This window comes from Chiroxiphia lanceolata, chromosome 6 (assembly GCF_009829145.1).
Source record: "Chiroxiphia lanceolata isolate bChiLan1 chromosome 6, bChiLan1.pri, whole genome shotgun sequence".
In the NCBI taxonomy this organism is placed as follows: Eukaryota; Metazoa; Chordata; class Aves; order Passeriformes; family Pipridae; genus Chiroxiphia; species Chiroxiphia lanceolata.
This window is the reverse complement of record NC_045642.1, coordinates 49,793,978-49,814,325: the sequence shown is the minus strand read 5'-3', so window position 1 is coordinate 49,814,325 and position 20,348 is coordinate 49,793,978. Positions and strand designations below refer to the sequence as shown.

At 33.4% G+C, this 20,348-nt stretch overlaps 1 protein-coding gene across 7 annotated transcripts in view; it reads right to left on the bottom strand.

Annotated features, from left to right (window-relative positions):
- Positions 1–20,348, bottom strand: part of PPP4R4 (protein phosphatase 4 regulatory subunit 4) — a 68,072-nt gene that overhangs the window by 4,628 nt on the left and 43,096 nt on the right. For 4 of the 7 annotated variants that reach the window (XM_032691014.1, XM_032691009.1, XM_032691013.1 and 1 more), the window contains 17 exons: positions 18,517–18,638; positions 17,366–17,488; positions 15,007–15,176; positions 13,887–14,006; positions 12,322–12,399; positions 10,817–10,900; positions 9,366–9,548; positions 8,543–8,648; positions 7,628–7,775; positions 6,938–7,082; positions 6,046–6,087; positions 5,880–5,954; positions 3,867–3,942; positions 3,302–3,382; positions 2,865–2,958; positions 2,358–2,428; positions 1,441–1,579 (listed from right to left, as the gene is read on the bottom strand). In XM_032691014.1, the coding sequence (XP_032546905.1) occupies positions 1,441–1,579; positions 2,358–2,428; positions 2,865–2,958; positions 3,302–3,382; positions 3,867–3,942; positions 5,880–5,954; positions 6,046–6,087; positions 6,938–7,082; positions 7,628–7,775; positions 8,543–8,648; positions 9,366–9,548; positions 10,817–10,900; positions 12,322–12,399; positions 13,887–14,006; positions 15,007–15,176; positions 17,366–17,488; positions 18,517–18,638 (1,857 nt within the window). Of the gene's footprint in view, positions 1–1,440; positions 1,618–2,357; positions 2,429–2,864; positions 2,959–3,301; positions 3,383–3,866; positions 3,943–5,879; positions 5,955–6,045; positions 6,088–6,937; positions 7,083–7,627; positions 7,776–8,542; positions 8,649–9,365; positions 9,549–10,816; positions 10,901–12,321; positions 12,400–13,886; positions 14,007–15,006; positions 15,177–17,365; positions 17,489–18,516; positions 18,639–20,348 lie in introns of all 7 variants that reach the window. The other 3 variants (XM_032691012.1, XM_032691010.1, XM_032691015.1) reach the window with 2 other exon arrangements.

The following is a 20,348-nucleotide window of genomic DNA, read 5'->3' as shown; positions in this document are numbered from 1 at the left end:
TGCAGGTATTATTAAGGAGAAGGCATTAGACACTGGCACAGACAGAGACAGAGTGCACTGTGATTTGGCACCTTAAGGACAAATTACTGTGAAACCACTTAACACAAACAGTCCATCTTCATTCACTACTTACCTTCCAACCTTTTCTACCAAGAAAATGCAATTTTAAAAACAATAGGTCACTACACAAGCTTGACTTCATTCCAGAAAAAAATTATCTTGTACAGTGAAGATGGTAAAACTCCAGCAGAAAAATTCAAGTATACAAGTAGATAAATGAATGCTGTTCAGAGAATTTCTTTTCATGTTTGTTCAACTTTTGAATGCTTTATTTTATAATTTATGAATTCTAATAACTTAAAATTGTGAGGAAAGTTGGGGGGACGTTTTTTGGTTTGTTTTTTAAAGGAATCTGAAAATACTGAAATGGAAAAATATATTCATACTGATACTTAACTCACCAGAAAAGACCATTCAAGAGATAACACTATTTTTTCCTCTTTATATCTGGCAAATCAGTGTAAGGTGTTTCCTCTTTCCTACCTTGGCTACTTCTACACAGATCTACTTTTCTAAACAGCCTTGCTTTCTTGCTACATCTGGCTCATTTCCCTTCTCCATTCTGCCTTGGCTATAAATGAAAACCTCTGCTAGCAAAGAAAAGTCTCAGTTTGAGCACCCAAAATTACAGCTAGTCCAATGGCAGTAATTCAGACCTAAAAGTTATAGTGTAAAAGAAATCTGCAGGGAATTTCCTGCCAGTAAGATAATGGAGATTTGAGTATGTGTCACAGTGATTTTCTAAGACTTACAGTTTTATCATAGGAGCAAACAAATACATTCTTGATTTTGTTCTTGCAAAATGTTGAACAGTTTAGGCTGATGTTTAAAGAGAACCAGCCTAAGGCAGATGCTTAGCACTGAATTTTTGATTTATCTAAATGGCTAAGGCAAGGCAAAGAAGGCATTAATAACAAGTAACAGTACCAGTTCATTGTAAGTCTCAAGATTCATCATTAAATTGTTACATAATGATACATAAACTATATAAGCACATAAAAAGAAGGACCATGAAAAATTAAGTAGTCTAAAAATACTTATATTCTATTTCTCCATTTACAGGCAGCTAAATCACTGTGACTGTAATTATTATATATCAAAGGCACTAACCTTCACTTTGTCCCATTCTACCCTCCCCATAATCTAGCAGCTGAATGCAAACATGTGCAAGAGAAAACAATGTGAAAGACTAATTAGAAGGTAACGCCATCTTAGAAACACTTATAATTGCGTACATCACATTTCTACACTGCTATTTTAGTGTTTCAAAATCTGTGTGCAGCAGTATCATAAATACAGGCTGAATTTTACATGGCTCCTTTGAATTCCCTTTGAAAATGTTCCCCATAAGTTTGGTTTAACCTCTCGTCAACCACTTACATGCTCATCCTTCGGGACTGACTCTCCTTATTTCCATTGTTCTTTTGGTCAGCTGAGTTAAATAAGTTGCGAGAAGAAGAACTAGAAAGGAAGGCAGCATTCCCACTACTGCCAGTAGAATGAGTCCGGAATGAATCATCTGAAATAAAGAGCTGCAGCTTAGATAAAGAATTTTGGCTGAAAAAAATACACACAGAGTAAACAGAATGAGCTGTTTTTCCGGTGGCAATAGTGGCATATTTCCTCTGGCACTAATCCAAAATTTTAAGGGAATGGTTTCAACTTAACATTTCTTCAAGTACTTTTATGATAAAAACAATAAATAATGAGAATACACATTTTTAAAGAAAATATTAATACATTTAATGTATGAAAATAGCAGGATTTATTTGGGCAATCTTTAGCTGTTTAAAATGTAGCTATTTAATATAATTTAATTGCCCAGTGGCCATCAGTAGTGAACGGAAAGAAAGGTTCCTCTAGGAAGTCATTCATTTCAGTCTTATCTTTAATCATCCAAACTCTTCAACATCTAGTGGAAAGAACTGCAAACAGCAATTTCTCTTTCTTAATTCAGTAAAAGTTATACATAATACTCCTTTTCCTTATGTAAAAAAGGTGGGAGAAAACTGCAAATACAACCTTTTTATGGTATCCAAAATTCCAACTGGGTCATGACAAACTCATTTTATTTTTACTACTTTTAAATGCAACTTTAAGCAAATTTTTAAGAAAAAAAAGAAGAGCCTGAAAAACAGACTAACTACACTAGCACTTAAATGTTCAAGTGTATTGGATATCTATACACTGCTGTCTTTAGTAGAATGACATCTTACAACATGACTGTTTAATGGGGCCGACATATTCAACATCCACACAAAAAACTAAAGTAAAATATAACATAATAACCTACTTACCACTAAAGGATAACATACAACTCTTTCCCATTCCTGATACTGAAGATGTATATCCTGTAGCAGAACTTTTACTTAAAAAGCAAACAAAACAAAACCAAATTGCTTATTTCAGAAAGTGCTCCTCTCGCTTGTATCATACTGCTGTTTAATAATCTTGGAGGTTATTACTGAGTTTGTATGGAAAAATTACATGAGAAAGTTATGCTGAAATCTCTTCAATAATGTACAAAATTAGGTTTAGCAGTTCATATCAAAAATTATTTTTAATACATGAGAGAAGGTGACATATACTAACTTAAAAGGAATTCACAAAACTTTTTAGGCTTCAGCATGCCTTAGATGGTATTTCTTCCCTCAGTCAATCAATTAAAGAGAAAGGTGAAAATTTAGATCACAATTCAGTGAGCACATCATTACTTGCATAGATTCATGTGCATATAATTTCATAACAGCTCTCTATTAGTACACAGTTGCCTATGAGGTAAGCAATGAAGATAATAAAGATACTTAGGACACTTGTCTATGTTGCTGTATTTTGGATGAAGTGCTTGAGTACTGAAAGACTGGCTTCGAACCAACTTGGATTTTTTTTCTTCTTTGCCTAAAATTATAAAGAGCAAACATTTTTTAATATCAGTATCATTGCATTTCCTCAATAATTAAGAACACTTTTAAATATAGTTTTCTGTCAACCCATGGTAGCTGAAGAAATGGATTTAAATACTTTAATAATGAAAAAAACCAAACCTTGGGTCACTATTTATATACTAAAGAATGAAAAAAGAACCTAAAAACCACAGAAAACACATTCACTTCTAGGAGTGGAATGTTTTCCTTTGTATAGCAAATGAAACTTTGGTCCACAGTTGTCAACAGCAGCTTTGGGTTTAATCTGCTGATATGAGATCAAAGCATTCTAGGAGAGTTTTTAAAACAGTTCTTACCTAGTGATGTACCAGAAGAGCTTCCAGGAACAGAGAGATTGATACTTTTTGCCAACACTGATGATGCTTTACTGTCTCTACCTATGAAAAAAAAAGTCCGGTATAATTGCTTCTCTCTTAAAACTTAGATTTACATAAAAGAGAGGACATAACATATCACAGTCCTGGGGCAAACAGTAATAAATATCTAACCCAGGGTTACTGACACTTATGAAATACCACAGAGGAGTACTTACATTACATGTCAAAATGAAAAATAACAGAGAATTTAAATTGTAATGTATTTTACTAATAAAGCAAAAATAATATATATATTATTATATCATTATATTATATTATTATATTATTATATTATTATATTATTATATTATTATATTATTATATATAATATATAATGATGCTAGTTTTCATAAATAACTTTAGAAATATATAGAAGCAAATTTTATTGCCACTTTCCTAAACTCTATTTACGGTGTAAAGCGTCTCTTTTCTGTTCCTTTCTCTACTACCTTCATAGAACAGTAAGGCATGCACAAACAATATATACACAAATAAATAAACTTACGCTTCTTTTCAAACATTTTATCATTAATATTTGTAGACCTTCCTTCAGTTTGCTGCTTCTCTTTTTCTAATTGTTCCTAAAAAAATGAATAATTTTCTTAAATATTACTCAGGAAAAAGTAAATAAATTGTGTTTCAACGAGGGATTGCTTCCAAATCACCCAGATAACGGTTCATTTTTACTCTCTCCTACTAGTAATACAATCCCTAGTGAATATCCAGAGAACCAATTAAACAATACAGAAAGAAATCAGGCTACATAGCTCATAAAAATCACACTCTGAAAAATGCTCAGAGTTGAAGTTCAAATCTATAACTTATTATTAAAATAATACCTGGCCTTTGGGGTTTTTTATATTTAAAAAGATACAGAAATTTTCAGCTGGCAATGTAAAAATTTTCTGTTACACAAATACTCTGAAAACAGAACTGGCAATATTTTTAATTAAATGAAATACAATTCAATGAAAATGTTTTTCTCAAACGCAAAACAAAATCAGCTCTGTAAAATTGTTCACGGTCATGGAATTTATTTGCCTTTCTGTAACATTAGGTAGCCTTAAAGTATCTTCTATTTGGTGAACAGATATCACTCCAACTTCAAAAAATTATATAATACTAGTTTATTTTCTGTACCATCTTCATGAATAAAAACTGTTAAGTGAACCATATTTGTTCTACTCTATTTTTTTTCATGCCACTCTAATTACTACCCAAGTTAAAAAAAAAGGAAGAGGTAATTAATTACAGTCAAGGTTTCTGGAATATAGTTTCTACAAAGTCTACTAAAATTAAGGAAACTTATTAACATATTCAGTGTTAAAGCTTTAGCAGTCAGATATATTTAAGTGGGCTGAATGGCTCTTCATCTGTTCGGGACTGCAACATGTCCCAATTTCCTGTGTACACCTCAGGTTCCCCAAAGCATGCCTGTCACAAACAATGCCTGAAGCCTTTGTGATACAGAAGGTTTTCCCCTATCAATGGACTATATCACAGGAATTCTAAAGTGTAGCTGTAGAAACAGTGTAAAAATCAATGTTATCATACAATACACAGTAACACAGAGCACACCAGAGGCTATTTTCCACTGCCCCAAATGCCTTCACTATAAAAGCATTCATTGTATCCACTTGAAGACTGTTAAAGCTAAGTTCAAGACTTTGAATGTGTGTATGCAGGTCCTGAGAACAAAGTTGAACTGCTTGCTCGTGATAATGGGAGGTGGCAGGAAGGACATAAATCAGGTGTATTTACTCATACTGAGTAAATCAGCTGCCCAAGAGAAGACCTGTAGGACCTACTGAAACCAAAGTGGACCACAAATGTAGGAAACAATTAAATTGTCTGGACAGTCTTGAATCTGTTCTGGTTCTCTACAGAGAAGTTCATTTATTACAAGTCAAAGGAACCGTGTTAAGGAAATTCAGGATCTTCTAAATCCTATCAGCTTCTTAGCTTCTCCCACCTCGGGCTGGACAGGAGGCAGCAGAACAGAGGACACAGAGGACTGCAGTAATCTAATCTTGGCTCTGTGAAAATGCAGTACGTGATGAAGATGTAAGCTATGTGGTGACGTGCCTACTGCAGCTTTTGCTTTTCTTCTTTTTCTGGCTAACAACAAAGCCTGTAACAGACAGAGCCTCCTTCAGCCTCCTTGGGACAAAAGAAGTTATGACAATAATTTCCTTGCCTAGGGAAGCTGTATGTGAATTCTGAGGTGTTCCAGTAATCAGTTTATTATGTTATGTGTGGTATTTTTCAGGAAACTCTAGTTTGCCTTTCTAATTGATACAGAAGAATTTAGCCAGTAAAGAAAAGGATGTTAGAAAAGGATGTTATTTGTTACTTCGAAGGACTTAACCTTATTGTAAAGTGTAAAATGAAACCACACACAGATTATGAAAGTAACAGGTCTCTCCTTAATATCTATTTCCCCTACCTTAAAATTATTGTTGCATTAATATTTCGCTACAATCTGTTAAAACAATGACAGTGTACTGATAAAATATGCCATTTCCAAAAGGAGATGCTCTTGTCTCTCTTTTTCTTGATCCAATAAATCATATTCGTAAAATCTTTTCTGAAACTTCAAAATAAAATCAATAAAAATAAAAAATCACTACATGAAAATGGAAATTTAAAGTAGTCAGTAAGTATTAAAGTTAGTAAATACTTACAGCATCTACAGAGATCTCCATTCTGTCCAATTCTAACACTGTCTATAAAGAAAATTAAAACATTATTTATTATTACTCAAGAGCATGCCATGCTTTTAAGGAAAAAACTGTCTTTTCTTCTTAAATACTTGAAGCCTATGCTTTTATTTTTGTGCTACAATGCAGTTAAAAACTCTCAGAGCCCTGCTGAGACTCAAAATGAATAAAATCATAGAATATCTATATGGAACTCAAAATACACTCAAGCACTGAAACAAGAATGGTTAGAGCACAAGCTTAGGAACCTCGACTGAAAAAGAACAACTCAGGAATCTGTGAGTAACTCAAAAGGCACCATGCAGGTGTTCATCCAACCTCTGTTGCAGATTGGCCCTGTAAGGAAGCCACCTACTTTAGCTATTTCACTCCATGGTTTCTAAATTTGAATGTATGGGCATTCCTTAAAGATGCACTTTTTTTGAATATTCACATTACAAAGACATTTGTAACGTTTCAAAATTCTGCAGTGCTTTATCTGTATATTGTATAATACAGATTAACAAGATATCACTATCTCAAAGACCCGATCAGTTTTACTAGGATCAACATTTAATCCTGTCTCTAGTCATCTGCTATTTTTTCATAAATGGTCATTGAGCCAAAATCCTGAATCTCAGTTACTAGAAAATAACTGCAATATAAGTAACCAAGGAAACATCAATGCTACTAAATTTCACAGAAGGCACTATACTACATCTTCTTTTTAATTGTTCAAAATTTCATCATAGACAGTAAAATTTTTTAATCTCCTGTTCTTACGTTAAGAAAATCAACAAAGAGCATAACTTTAGTCATCCTAACTTTTAATGATTACTCTAAAGACAAAACGCTGCTGAAAAAGAAAAATGCTTACTCGTTTCACAATGGTCAAGACATCTTTGTCTTTCTCTTGACACAAAAGTTTCCTTATACATAATTCCAACTGCTGAAGTAAATGTTTATCAGTGGGAATCTTCAGAGTAGATTTAACTTTTGGCAACAAATAGCATAGCTTCATTCTACCAAAAAAAAAAAAAAAGGCAAATATTCTTTTTAATGCTGATGTTTAATAAACATTATCGATTTCTCAATGTATTGCATGCTAACACTTGACACAAAATAATTAAGGCAATAGCTCTTATTTTTCAGAAGTGATTGTTGCTTATGTGATGTTTCCAGACATACTGTAACATTTTCAAAAACTTCGCCATAGACCAGGACTACAGTCCTCTATCTTGAAGTCCATAAACATGTCTTTGGTTTGGTTTTTTTTTTAATCTGGAAAAATAAGCAGACCTCTGGATTTCCTAAATGTTCTACACACCTAACTTAATCCCAAACCCTAAGGCTTTTGATAAGTCCCCAAACACTCAGACTGACCTGCTTCTGTGGTTTTCTAACACAATTCCCATATTCCCTACACCTTTAATGCTGATCATCCTGAAGGCTCTTTACTTTTTTACTCAAGTCCCATTATTTAAACAACTCATAAAACCTCTAACAATATTTCTTAATATATTATTTAAAACTTTTTTTCCTGTACACTGCTACATATTCTTCATACCTCACATTTGCCACTGGATCGTGTGTAAGTTCAAGCACAGGTAGAAAGAAGTATTTACAGAAGAATGATTTTGAAAACAGTTCCATAATGAATTCACAAGTATCTAAAAAACGAAGTCTGTTCCAGTAACTTTTTCCTTGGCCCAGTTCTGAAAAATAAAAATCCACAGATATTATCTATCAAGTTTTCAATGTCAGATAGAAAACATTTCACAGGTTGACCTTTGACTCGAAGATAACAAACATGCACATCAAAAGGCATAACTTCTCAGCCTATCTCAACTCTTTCTTTTAGTGAAAAACTAACATTCTGAATTCGATGACCATTTCTGTCAGTGAGCACTTGAAAAAGCAAAAATAGCAACTGAACTAGCTACTGTGTTGAACAAAGACCTGTATGCCTTTCAAACCATGTCACAGATATATCAAAAATACTACTAGCATTAAGGAATGCTAACGGTAACTGTTAAAACTTCTAACCTATCTTTAAAATACATAGCATACACCAAAAAGTCAACTTAAGGTGACTAATTGATTAATACATTAATTTCTGAGATTTATTCAGCACTTCTTATGCTGAAGCCTCTAGACAATTTTATTTCTACAGAGGAATTCTTTGTATATTACTGCACCTACAGCTTAGCAATTTTGGGTACAAGAAGTAGGGTTGGAGGGATCTTAGCATATTATCAATTTCCTACACTGCCTCTTTCCCAATCCCTTTACATTAGCTTCAGATATAGTCCTCACATATGCACAGTACATTTTGCCTGGTGATAGTATGAGCAATTGAATGTCTTCCAAGTGTAATCCCTCCAATGATGGAAGGAAATTACACTGAAAAAATATAGCTCTAAATAGACTTGCAGTCAAAACTAACTTGCATCTCCAAGTAATCAAGGAAAAATTATCTTACGTTCAATCAGTTTCTGAATAACCTCATGTCTCTGTTCTTGTTTGCGATTGTAACGCAAATAAATGCAGAGAGTTCGAGCAGCTGCTTTTTGGACTGGCAGGACATTCTTGAAAGAAATAAAGGGAACAAAATTACACATATCTGAAAGAATATGACTAAAAACATATAAAAATTCTAGAAGTAAAAAAAAAGCTAAAAAGTAGCCTAACTTTATAGATTTTTAAATAATTCTCATAATGTCAGGGGAATAAGGAAGTTTGGCCAATTCACTTCTTTATTCCTTCTGCCCAAGTTGTATATTCAACTATTTCATAAGCAACTTAAAGTATTCCATGTTTACATGGCACCTTCTGTATTGCAGGTGTCAGAAAATAAAACAATAGTTTTATTCCTGAATTAACTCAGTAAAATTTCAGACTAGTAGCTCTAAATGACCATTTATTTTAGGAATACAGTGTTCTTTCATAAAGAACAAACTCAATGTAAAGAAATTTATGGAATCAGGATAAAGAAGGCATATCTCAGAGGAAAAAGTCTGCATTTAACTAGAAACAAACTGATAATGAGCACAACGAAAGGAAAAAAGGCTTGGGTAGGAGGCAAACCATGACAAACTGTCAATCCAAATTTTGCTCCTCAGATGGCAGGAAGTTTTCAGAGCAAATTCAGACTTTATTAAAAAAAAACACAGCTTGATAAACCATACACAACGAAAAACAGTACTTTAAGATCAACATAAAGTACTACACATAGCAAATATCCGGTGGTCGTTGCTCTAACTAGCATAAACAAAAAACAATGAGAACGTGACAGGTGGGCTCACATTTGTCAAAATGATTGTCAACATTCTGTGAAGAAAACGGTAATAAATCTGATCACTTGATATGATATGAGGGAGACATGCATATTTTTGTAGTAACTTCTCATGAGTTCTCCATTTTAAAGAAGTCGCTGCTCTCTGTTCTGCTGTTGTTAATGCAGGAATCAAGTCAGGAATGGAGAGTAACTAGAAACAGAAATACAAACATTAATTTTACATTGTCTAGCTTTGTGTCGTGTTACTATGCTTAAAAAGCACATCACAACAACATAAGAAGGGAAGAGATTTTAAGGGGTCAATTAATTCTTCTGCTCAGACAGGATCAACTGTGACCATTTCCAGTAGATACTAGTCTAACTTGTTCTTAAAAAAAAGTAATGAAATTTAATGAAGGTTTAAGCAGCAAATTCCACTTTACTAGTCCAAAAGCTATTGCAGTACTTAACACATTTTCATCTCCAATCCCTTCTCCTGACAAAGTAAAACTAAACACTGTTCTCTTTGAAATACCCTTTTACAGATATGAAGACCCCTACACCAATTATCCTCAGTCTTCTCTTTCTCAAACCAAATTAAACCCATTTTTCTTCTATCCTCTTAATCTTTGAAGTTATTGTTTCACTTCCCTAGTTAATTTTAATAGGAATTATACACCTTTTCTCAGTAGGAGGCAAATAATTTATAGTAGCAAAGCTAATTTCTCTTTAGCACTAAGAAAAATGCAATAGACTGCCACACTTGACATTGCATTTGCTATATGTTAGATACATCTACAGCTGTAAACATCTGACAAATTCAAATCTTAAACTACACTCCCAACTTCTGTTCATACAGAACAAGAAAATAAATTTATTCAGTTCTTGTACTGTTGCAATATCTGAATTTATCCATATGTTTAGGAAGTATGCTCAAAACAGTATCTTGAAGCAAGAAATTATCTTTTCCATCTAACAGGTGAGGAGCCACGGAATAAACCATCATCCAGAGCCACATGCGATTAAATTAGCAAATTTGGGAGCTGAATACAGATCTCTTAAATCCTAATTCAATGCCTTTGCTCCACGAAATAGATTTGCTTCTAGCAGAAGCTGTGTCTGAAAATGGTAACCATGGGCAGTTGACACATCAATATAAAAAGGATTTGAAATTCAGTATTAGCTATCACTCCTTTAGCATGAAACCAAGTTTTGTTTTCACTTAACTGTGGTTAATTAGAAAAAAGAGCATGGATAAATTCTTCATTTTTATATTGAGTCTAATCTTTCAAAACCCTCTTTTTATTGTACAGTTTATAAAGTCACCAATCAAAAAAAAAAAAAAACACCAACAGAAACTTCTTATTTCTCCAAAGCAGAAACTAATCATGAAAGTCTTTTAATACCAAATGTGTCCAAACTTTGCTACTACCTTCATATAGAAAGGAAATTTTAAAAAAACACCATGAGAATACCCACCTTGCTTTCTGATCCATTGTTTTCTCCTCTGTTAGCCATTAGTTCAAGGATTTCAGGAAGGTGACCTACTAGGGCATCTAACACCTATTTAAAGAAAGGCTGCATGAAAGAGGTCTGTAAATTAACCCGAATCCATTTTTAATTCTCACCACCATATCCCTGCTGACATCTCTTATGTTATTGCTCTCTCATGTTGAGGAAAAAAAAAAAAGAGAAGCACTGGAGTTGCGTTGATGAGGACTGAGATTTAAAACCGGTATTTTAATATAGTAAATAATATAAGTACTACAGGTCTCAGTTTTGGTTTATGTGATCAGATAATGTTTTCTAAACTATCCACAGCATACAGTATTTTAAAATGAAGATTAATCCTTGACAAAGATCTATATTTCAGCAGCAAAGAGCCTCAACAAACAAAACCATGCTTTTTTATGTTTGTCAGCTGTATCTTAAAAGCCATTTTTCCTGTGTTAAGAAAAAATGCAGTTGATAGAAAAAATAGAATACATAGCTTGCATTAATAGACTAACCCTCCTTTCAAATGTTGTGAGACTTGGAACTCGACTAGAAAAGTATGTAACTAAACATTCTTTGCAACAATTCATAATGGATATAAGATAAAGTTCAAAATATTTGTTATTATTCATATAATAAACATTCAGGGATCAAAACAAGGAATTTTTCAAAATCACCAGCTGCTTCTAAGTCTCAACTTTCAGGTGTTCAACTTGAGAAATATTCTAATATGGGTCAGAATTTCGTAAATTGTAAGTAGATGTTCTATCAACACTTTTAATTTCCTTGAAAAAATCTAACAAAAGGTACTGAAAGAAAAAGGAGCACCTGAATACAGAACTCATTTTTCCATGCCACATGCAAAGATCCTCATAGAAAACAAAAAAGATCAAGTACTGGAGTAACTGGTAGAAGAGGAGATGGTGCTTTTTTTCTCAAATGTAAATATTTTTCTTTTTTCAATCTAAAAAATTTCACTATGTTGGCTGCAATATAGCTAAGTGATTCATTTATGCAAGTTGCCTGGGACCAAAACTCTTTCTATAAATCTTGATCTTTGAACCACACACAACTTTCTTCATGTCCTTTTCTGTTGGAGAATGGAAATAAAACAAAGCAAAAACCTTGAATGCTATCACCTATTATTATAATATAGTATATTATAATATACTATATTATAATATAGCATCAAAACCAAAACTTTCCAGAGTTTGCAAGGTAATAAATAATACAGCAATTAAAACTATTTGGAATTAATATTTTAAAAGCTAATAAATTCAGTGTGGGTCCACTAAATTCAAACACCTCCCTATTTTCCTCCTTTTTATTCACAGAAGGCTGTCATCTTTATACAGCATCTGTGAAACAAAAGTAAAAGTTGTTGATCATTTCAAACTGTTACTCTACTGTCTTACAGCAGAGTTATTAAACATGAAGATAATCTGCCTCAATGTAACAAGGAAAAGGAAGTTCCAATAAAAATGTATTACCTCCAGTGACTCATCCTGTAATAGTGTAACCAGTTCTTTATGTATTGTATACACATCAGAATTTAAAAGCTTAGCAACCTAAAAAATGACAGTAAGATAGCAAGGTGAAATATTCTTTAGTTTCATGGCACAACAACACATATTTACTTTGCAGCAAGCATGAAGAAGGGATGTAGAAAAATTTGTTTAATATCAGTCTCCTAAAGTTGTGTGCTTTCCCACTGATCACATTAAAAATACACTTATACAAAGAATATGAGTCAAGAAACAGGTCTATTATCTAACCATGAAACATGCTTTTAGAATTAACTCTATTTCACATTTACCAGAAATGTTTAAGGTTGGACTGCAAGGCTAGAAAAATTCCTTATGGAATATTCAAATGTTGTACGTCATGCACCTCAGGAGAGTTAACAGTCAACCTGCCATATAATTTACAAAAGATAAAATGTAAAAATTGGCTTAGCCTGGATTTAGGTTTCCTCAACCTTTCCTTCCGAAGTTTTTACTCCTTACGTCTTTGGAGTTTTTGACTGTGACTCACAAGTCTCATGTAAATTTCTAAAAAACACTAACAGTCCATCTCCACACTGTTAAAAAGGTTTTATAGCAAACATGAGACAAACTTGAGAAATGAGATTTTTTGCCGTAAGGAATATTTAGATGATGTTTTTTAATTTTTTTTATTTACATAAGCCAAGTGAAAATAAAAGCTTACTTCCAATCAAGATGAAGCTTTAAGGAAATGGCTACAGTGACTATATTTTTTTTTTTAAAATAACCCACCTAGCAGTGAATGCCATAAACTACTCATTTTTGGCTGTCACGTGGTTGCCTAGTTATGCTGTTAAAATTAAATCAACGAGAACTAAATGTACATTCAGACCACAGTATAATTTTGCAGGTTTTTTTAAATGAGCTAAAATACTTTGCTTATATTCAGGCAGTACTTTAATAGTGTTATACATCTAACACAAAATATTATGTAGAATTAGATGTTAATTTTACAATTGCAACAATTATGTTGGATTATCATTCATTAAAAGAAGGCATCAACGGGTAACGAGAACTGGAAATCCACCCATTCTTACAATGGTGGAAATAAAGCCATTTGTGTCTCTACTAGTTTCTTAAATGTTTTCTGTAAACTGCTTGATTTACCAACTTCCCCAGCAACAAAAAGGGATAAAAGCCAAGCTCAAGGACTGAAACACAAGGATTCTCAGTACAAGACTTTGAAAACCTTGAAGATTTCCCTGTATGGGTTTCTATATTCAGGCGATAGTATCTTAATTTCTCAAATTCACTCCATATAGCTAATATCACCTATGCATTTGTACATTTTTTAACTTTTATGAAAATAACTGAGTAGAATTTACATAAACTAAATGGAATTATAAGAGCATATATGCAAAAATTTCCAAGTAGTTTCATATTAAATTGAGCATTTAACTTAAATATCCCTCACAGAAAACCAGCATACACCAGTAAACTGTAAGCTTAAAGAAGAAAACAAAATAAAATAAAACCACCGAAGTAGTAACAAAGAACCACTGTGGACTTACTTCAAAGAAGCTTATGGCCATAGTGTATCTGACAGGAACTTCAGGGTCATGACAAAGGCAGAAGAATATAGAATATAGTTCTAAATGGAAGTTCTTTGGATCCACAAAAACAATCATGGCCTGTGGAAAGATAATGTCCTTTATTAACTATACAGCTGAAGGACTACATTACCAGAGATTATCAGAGAGAAAACAGGTTGTTATTTTAAGTAGTAAGTGTGGAGTTTTTGATGGCCTTGTTAAAACACAGGCATCAGACAAAATCTGGAGTTGAAAACTAAACTGAATTTATATTATCTTCCAGACATGCTGCAGGCTTTTTTTCTTACAACATAGACTAAAACCATGAGATATAAACCCTTAGTTTTATAAATATTGTTAATGTTTCTGTACACTAGTGAAAGCTGCAACTGGTTACTTCAAAAACACAGAACATTTTAGCAAGCAACAAAGCAAGAATCTGAATTTCAACATGACTGTGTGTGTATATACCTTGGTTTTGCTCAAATAAGCACAGACTGCTTGTCTTTAAAAGGTGGAATAAAAATAGCTGTCTACTGGCTCTCGGCGCAAGCATATTTTATTTGAATACAAATGCAGAATGTCAAAACACAAAACAGATTTACAGAAACATGACTGGTATATTTAAAGACATCACATAAAATTGAAAACACTTCCTGTACTCAGGCAGGAACATGACTAAAACATGAATCTAACCATTCAGATTCAATCTTCAACTCCCTGGAAAGACAAGACACACAGTGAACGCAAAAGTGTAGCTTTGGGTGGTTTGAAACTGGGGACTGTTTCACAGCCATTTTCTTGAAGCCTTTGTGCTCAGAGCTTGGAGAAAATGTGTAGGAAACAACAAGAAAAAGTAACCTCTTAGAACAGCATTTGTTCAGTCAAAACTTGCCAATAACTTTCTGAGGCATTGCAAAGAGTAATCTTTCCAGGTAACTCTTTTGGACAACCTTATTAACTTGAACTGTGCAGGAGAGAGCTAGAGTCTAGCTAACAATCAACAATTCAAGAATAACTTCTCTATCACTCATGCAGTCCTTTTTAGTAAACTATATGCATAACACAAATTATTTACCCTTAACTTAATGTTACTTACCGGGAAATTGTAAGCACAGTTCTTCCTCACTGAAATATATTTCTTTTCCTGTTCCAGAGTTTGAAGTTGTAGTTGATTATCACTGTGTCCGTTCTCCTGCTGTAAACCCAGTGTGGAAAGTTTCTTATAAAATTCCAAAAACCGTAAGTGCTGTTCAGGAGTAAAAATGCCTCAAAAAAACAAAACAAAATGAAACAAAACAAAACAAAACAACAAACTTTCCTCATTACAAATGCTATTAATAATGTCCCCAAAACAAATCTCATTTAAAAATCTATCAAATATGTCAATTTTATCCCTTTTCCCGCCACCTGGAGCCTAGCAGAGTATGATCAGTACATAAAGTACTCAGATCAAACTGGAATGCAACTATCAAGAAAAATGAAAAAATTACAAGTGCATTAGTAACAAGAGACTAATCAAGGACAGGCTCAATTTTCTGCTCAAGAGACAGAAGAAAGCTATCAGTGATTGGTACCAAGAAGGCTGAAATGCTTAAAGCTTTTATTTTCTTTCTGAAATTCCACTAGTATCATCAATCTCTGTACAATTAATAACTGTGACAAAGATTCACGCTTTAAGTAGAGAAGGAACAGATCAGTGAATCCTTAAACATGAGAGATTTTCAAAATGTGCAGAGTCAGATGGGCTTCCTTCCAGCATTCACAAGTATTTAAGTACAGGCTGCTGAAAACTTAAAATACGTCAAGTAACAGAACGGAAAAGGGCTGAAGTAGTACTGACATTTAATAGCTGGAGAGGAGAAGAACAAGCAATATCATTACAGATAAGTAGGTTACTTTCACTTTTTTGAAAAAATAGAAAACACACACAAAAAATTTTGAAAAATCTACTTCTAAATACCAAAAAGAAAACAAAAAACCAGCAGTAGCCAACATGGCAAAAGAAAAATTTGTCAAACTGATTCAGTTTCCTTCTAGTATGGGCTAACAGCACCTGTGAAACAAAAAAGGCAGCAAAGATCATGTTTTTCACAAGCAAAATAAGGGAATGGGAAGAAAAGATTAAGAACTACAAAGGCGTCCCAAAACTGCTTGGAAAAACAACTAAGAGAAAGTTACCCATAGATCACTGACAATATAGGCAACTGTATAAAGGTCTACCTAGTTCTGGTAATATTCAGCATTTCCATTTATTTTTTGGATGTTGGGCAAGAGACTTTGCTTATTCTGTATCTTGATTACAGTAACCAAGGACCGAGACCGCTTATTCTTCAGAACACAGAGTTTAAAAAGATCTTCAGAAACTGGACATAGGGCCTTACATAATTTCATTAGGACAGCAGGCCTGATCTGCATTGCCTGCATAGGGCCAGGAAAGAGAAAGACTAACTAGTTGTTAGATTTATTAAAAAAACAAAAAAGGCAGTTTTTCATACTGAAAAATGTAAACAGCAATGCATCTTGCAAGACACATGAAGTAACCCTTTCACTTTGTTCAGCTGTCCTAAGGCATAACACTTCAAGAAAAACACAAACTTGCCAGACAGAGTTCAGAGGTGAAGAGAGATAGCAACTAACGTCATTTAACCTAGAGAAAAGAAGACTGGAAAGACATGATAAATACAGGATGAACTGTCCTAACTCTCTGTTTCTGGAAATAACAGTTTGACACTGTGGAACAGCCATTTCAAGTAATTTGTAGTGAACCAAGTCACTTTTGATCATGAAGGATCATTTCAAACACTGTAAGAAAGATCAAAGGTTTTAAAGAGTCTGGGGGAAATTATAATGCAAACCTATGATTCTCTGCTGTCCCCCCACATGTAAAATACGGTGGGCAGAATCATCAAGGAAAGATCTGCTGTGCTCAAGTGAAAATCTGAGCACAAATTATGGGCACAAAAATTACGGGTGCAGATTTAGCCTCAGTTGCAGCTGGGAAATCCACATCCCATTAGGTCTCCTTTCTCCTCTGAAGTTCCTTATGGGTCACAATCTGTACTGTGTCTTTAAAACGAGATCAAGTGCACACACAAAATTAACATCATATGGTTTTTAAATGTCTCTATTTTCAAAAATTCAGTCATCCAAATCATAAGCTTCAGAATACCCAAATAAATCAGTCAAACGAGTAAACACAAACCACCATGTTTCCATCTCTGATCATATGTAAAGAAAACAAAAACAACAATGAACAAAAAGCAAATGATCACCCAAAGAGGAAATTTCCGAAATCCGGTATTTATGCAACATATGATGTCAAACTTTTACTTCCATATTTCCTTTACTAACTGCCATTTCACTGGATACACTCAAATCTGGATATTTTTCAAGGGGTTTAAATTCTCCAATATTCCCCCATTTTCAAGGTTTTTTAAAAACAAATTAAATCATACCATATAATCCATTACACAGTTTCCCTAAATGGAAAGATAAAGAAACTAGGATAGATTCATCTGCTTTGAAGGATTTTTCACAGAATGATTTCACTAATGGGAGAACAGTTTGACTCCTGTCATCTGAAAAATAAAAGAAATTTTCGGAGTTATCCATTTGTCAGCACTTATAAAAGAGGACAGAGACTGAACTTATGTAATTAGTTAAGAAATTTATGCATTTTCACTTCTTTAAATAAAATAATTGTATTAAAATGTTCAATTTTTAAAGGGATTAGAATTTTCTAATGATATATCAATAACAAAATTCATCAAATAATTATGGCTGAACAAAGTAGAAGAAATATTTTGATACTGTGGGAAAGAAACCCTGGGATATAATTTTGGGTCATCTACTTTCAAAAATGTTCATTTTCTAGTTCAGCCATGAAAGCAAAAACCACACAACCCGAATTTCTAGAAACACATTCCTTAAAAACCTGTAAATAACCCCTGATTGCTTTCTCTAAGCTTTTTACAATAGCTTAGAGCAGTAGTTACAGCAATCGGGGGTGAGCGAGGAGGAGTGAAGACTGAGAAGTGTGAAGAGAAGCACAAACTTGACAGCATCAACCCAGAGGCTCAATTATTTGAAAATAAGCCTACTATCATACTTACTGATATAAACACTAACTGCAGAAAGTCCATTTATGGTATTCTCCCCAAAACTATCTTATTTTTTCTTTATCTACTACTTCATATGGCTTAAAATGCAACAATGTGTTGTAGTAATTCATACCAACTTCCCATACAGTAAATATTTTTTGAGCTAACATTTTGAATTATGTATTGATAGTATTAAATTAATTAAATTAATTAAATACAAGCAACCTAATATTCCTGTAATTTATGCAGTAATTTTACTCATTCCATTTAGCCACATTACATTAGAAACTTGGAATACGATAATTGATTTTATTAACAACTAGTTCACCTCCCTTAAAATTTTCTATGTATAAAGCACTGCAAGAGATGAAATATAAGGAAATATAAAGGATAAAACAATAAAAAAATCAAATTAGAAATGTCTGAAGAACACAGACAGAACAATACAACTATAAGATGCACTAAGCACTAAGAACTTGGCTAGTGAGCCTAAATTAAATTCTTACCTGCATCAAACATATCAAGCAGATTCACTAATGTCTCAAAAGCTGCGAGGCGGACACTGCTGCCCTCATCTCTTGCCAGTTCTACTAATTCAGGAAGCACCACAGTTTTTGTTAGTTCTGTCCTGCAACGTGAGGGAAGCAGTCAAAAGAAAACTTACAGTAAAATAATATTCTACAGCAAAACAGAATTCTTTCTTGAAATACTCATTTAGCTATTTTTCTGAGAGTCAAGAAGAAAAAACTGACAAAGCTCTAAGGAAAAGAAAATTATATAAAAACCTCCAGCCAACCTCAGGACTTTTTTCTTTGCCAGTCAAAGAAACCTGCAAATCTAACATGCAAAACTTTATCACTAAAAAAGCATTCAAATTAGCTCAAAATAAATAAGAGAAAATGTAGTCTGAAAAAAAATCAAAGGAGTACAGCTACTTTACTAAGAAAACTCTCCTGATCAAATATGCTCAATATGATGGTCCAAAGCCAAAAATTACTAAGTATGAGCCATGTTGGACAGAAGTGTCTGGAAATCTTATGCTTCAAAGATGAGAAAGGATTCTGCTTGCCTTTTTTTGCCTTGGTAATTACTGGTATTGCCTCTGTGTGTGATAGTCCTGTGAACTGGAATCAGTGAAGTGGCAGTAGATTGTTGTATTAGGGAGTGTCTTAGAAATCAAAATTTAATCAGGGAGGAGAAGTGAAATACTCTTGACACAGAAAAATTTGTTCCTGGTATTAAGAAGATGAAAAGAGATTTGTTTCTTTGCTTCTGTAAAAGCTACTAAGCAGCATAATTTTCCATGTCCCAGTGCATAACTGATTCTTGGCTGCTCTAAGAGACTACAAAAATTTTTTCTAGTATAGCCCTACTATCAAGAACTAGGAAGACATATCCACTGTTTTCACTGGGTTTTTTTCTGTCATGCTCATTTTTTTATTTATGGTAGTCAAGTTCCAGTGTTTGACTTTGTCTGCATTTAAGAAGGCCACCTTGTCCCGCTCTCACAGATGAGCTCTTGGTCTGCTTGTCAATTAGTGAAAGGACTTGAAGCGCCACACCTCAAGAATGGGACCTCAGCAACTTCTAATAGCAAGGGATCTGGCTCTCAACATTTGTACTGCCCAAGACATAAAACTACAGGGAAACACTGATAAAGTTACGCTGCACGAGCATTAACCAAGATGACAAAAACGAAACTACATATGACACTTTGAGTATGTAGAGTTTAGACCGTCATTTCGATCTTTCAATCACAGTTTTTAATACTGAACTGATTACAACCTCCAGGATGCTGAAATAAAAATGCCCAAAATATCCCTTCCAATCCGACTAAAGAAGTAACAGCTGTCCCTTTTGTAAATCAACAGGAACAATAACACTTTCAAATGTTTATAATCATCACCCAAGTGATTTGCACCTTACAGAGTTTACTACTATTACAAGCAAATCAAGCGGTAGCTTAACAGTATTCTTCAAAACAAATGATTAAATGTTCAAATAAAATTACAATAAAATGATATATCATTTAGTGGTAATATCACTAACTAGTAAAAATAATTAGGATTGTTGTCACATTATACCTTCAACATTTACCTAAACAACACTAATTTCTGTTTAGTTAATTGTCTTTATTTACCTACTACTTATTCATCCTCAACAGGAAACACTGAAATAGCTTTCATACTGAAAATACTGAATGTTCACAATTTCTTCTGAGACTAAAGCATCTAAAGCACTGAGACTGGATCAGACAAAAACCTCAGAGAGAAAACAGTCTATACAAATAGACTATACAAATTCTCTTTTGATACAGAAGAGAATAAGTACAAAAACA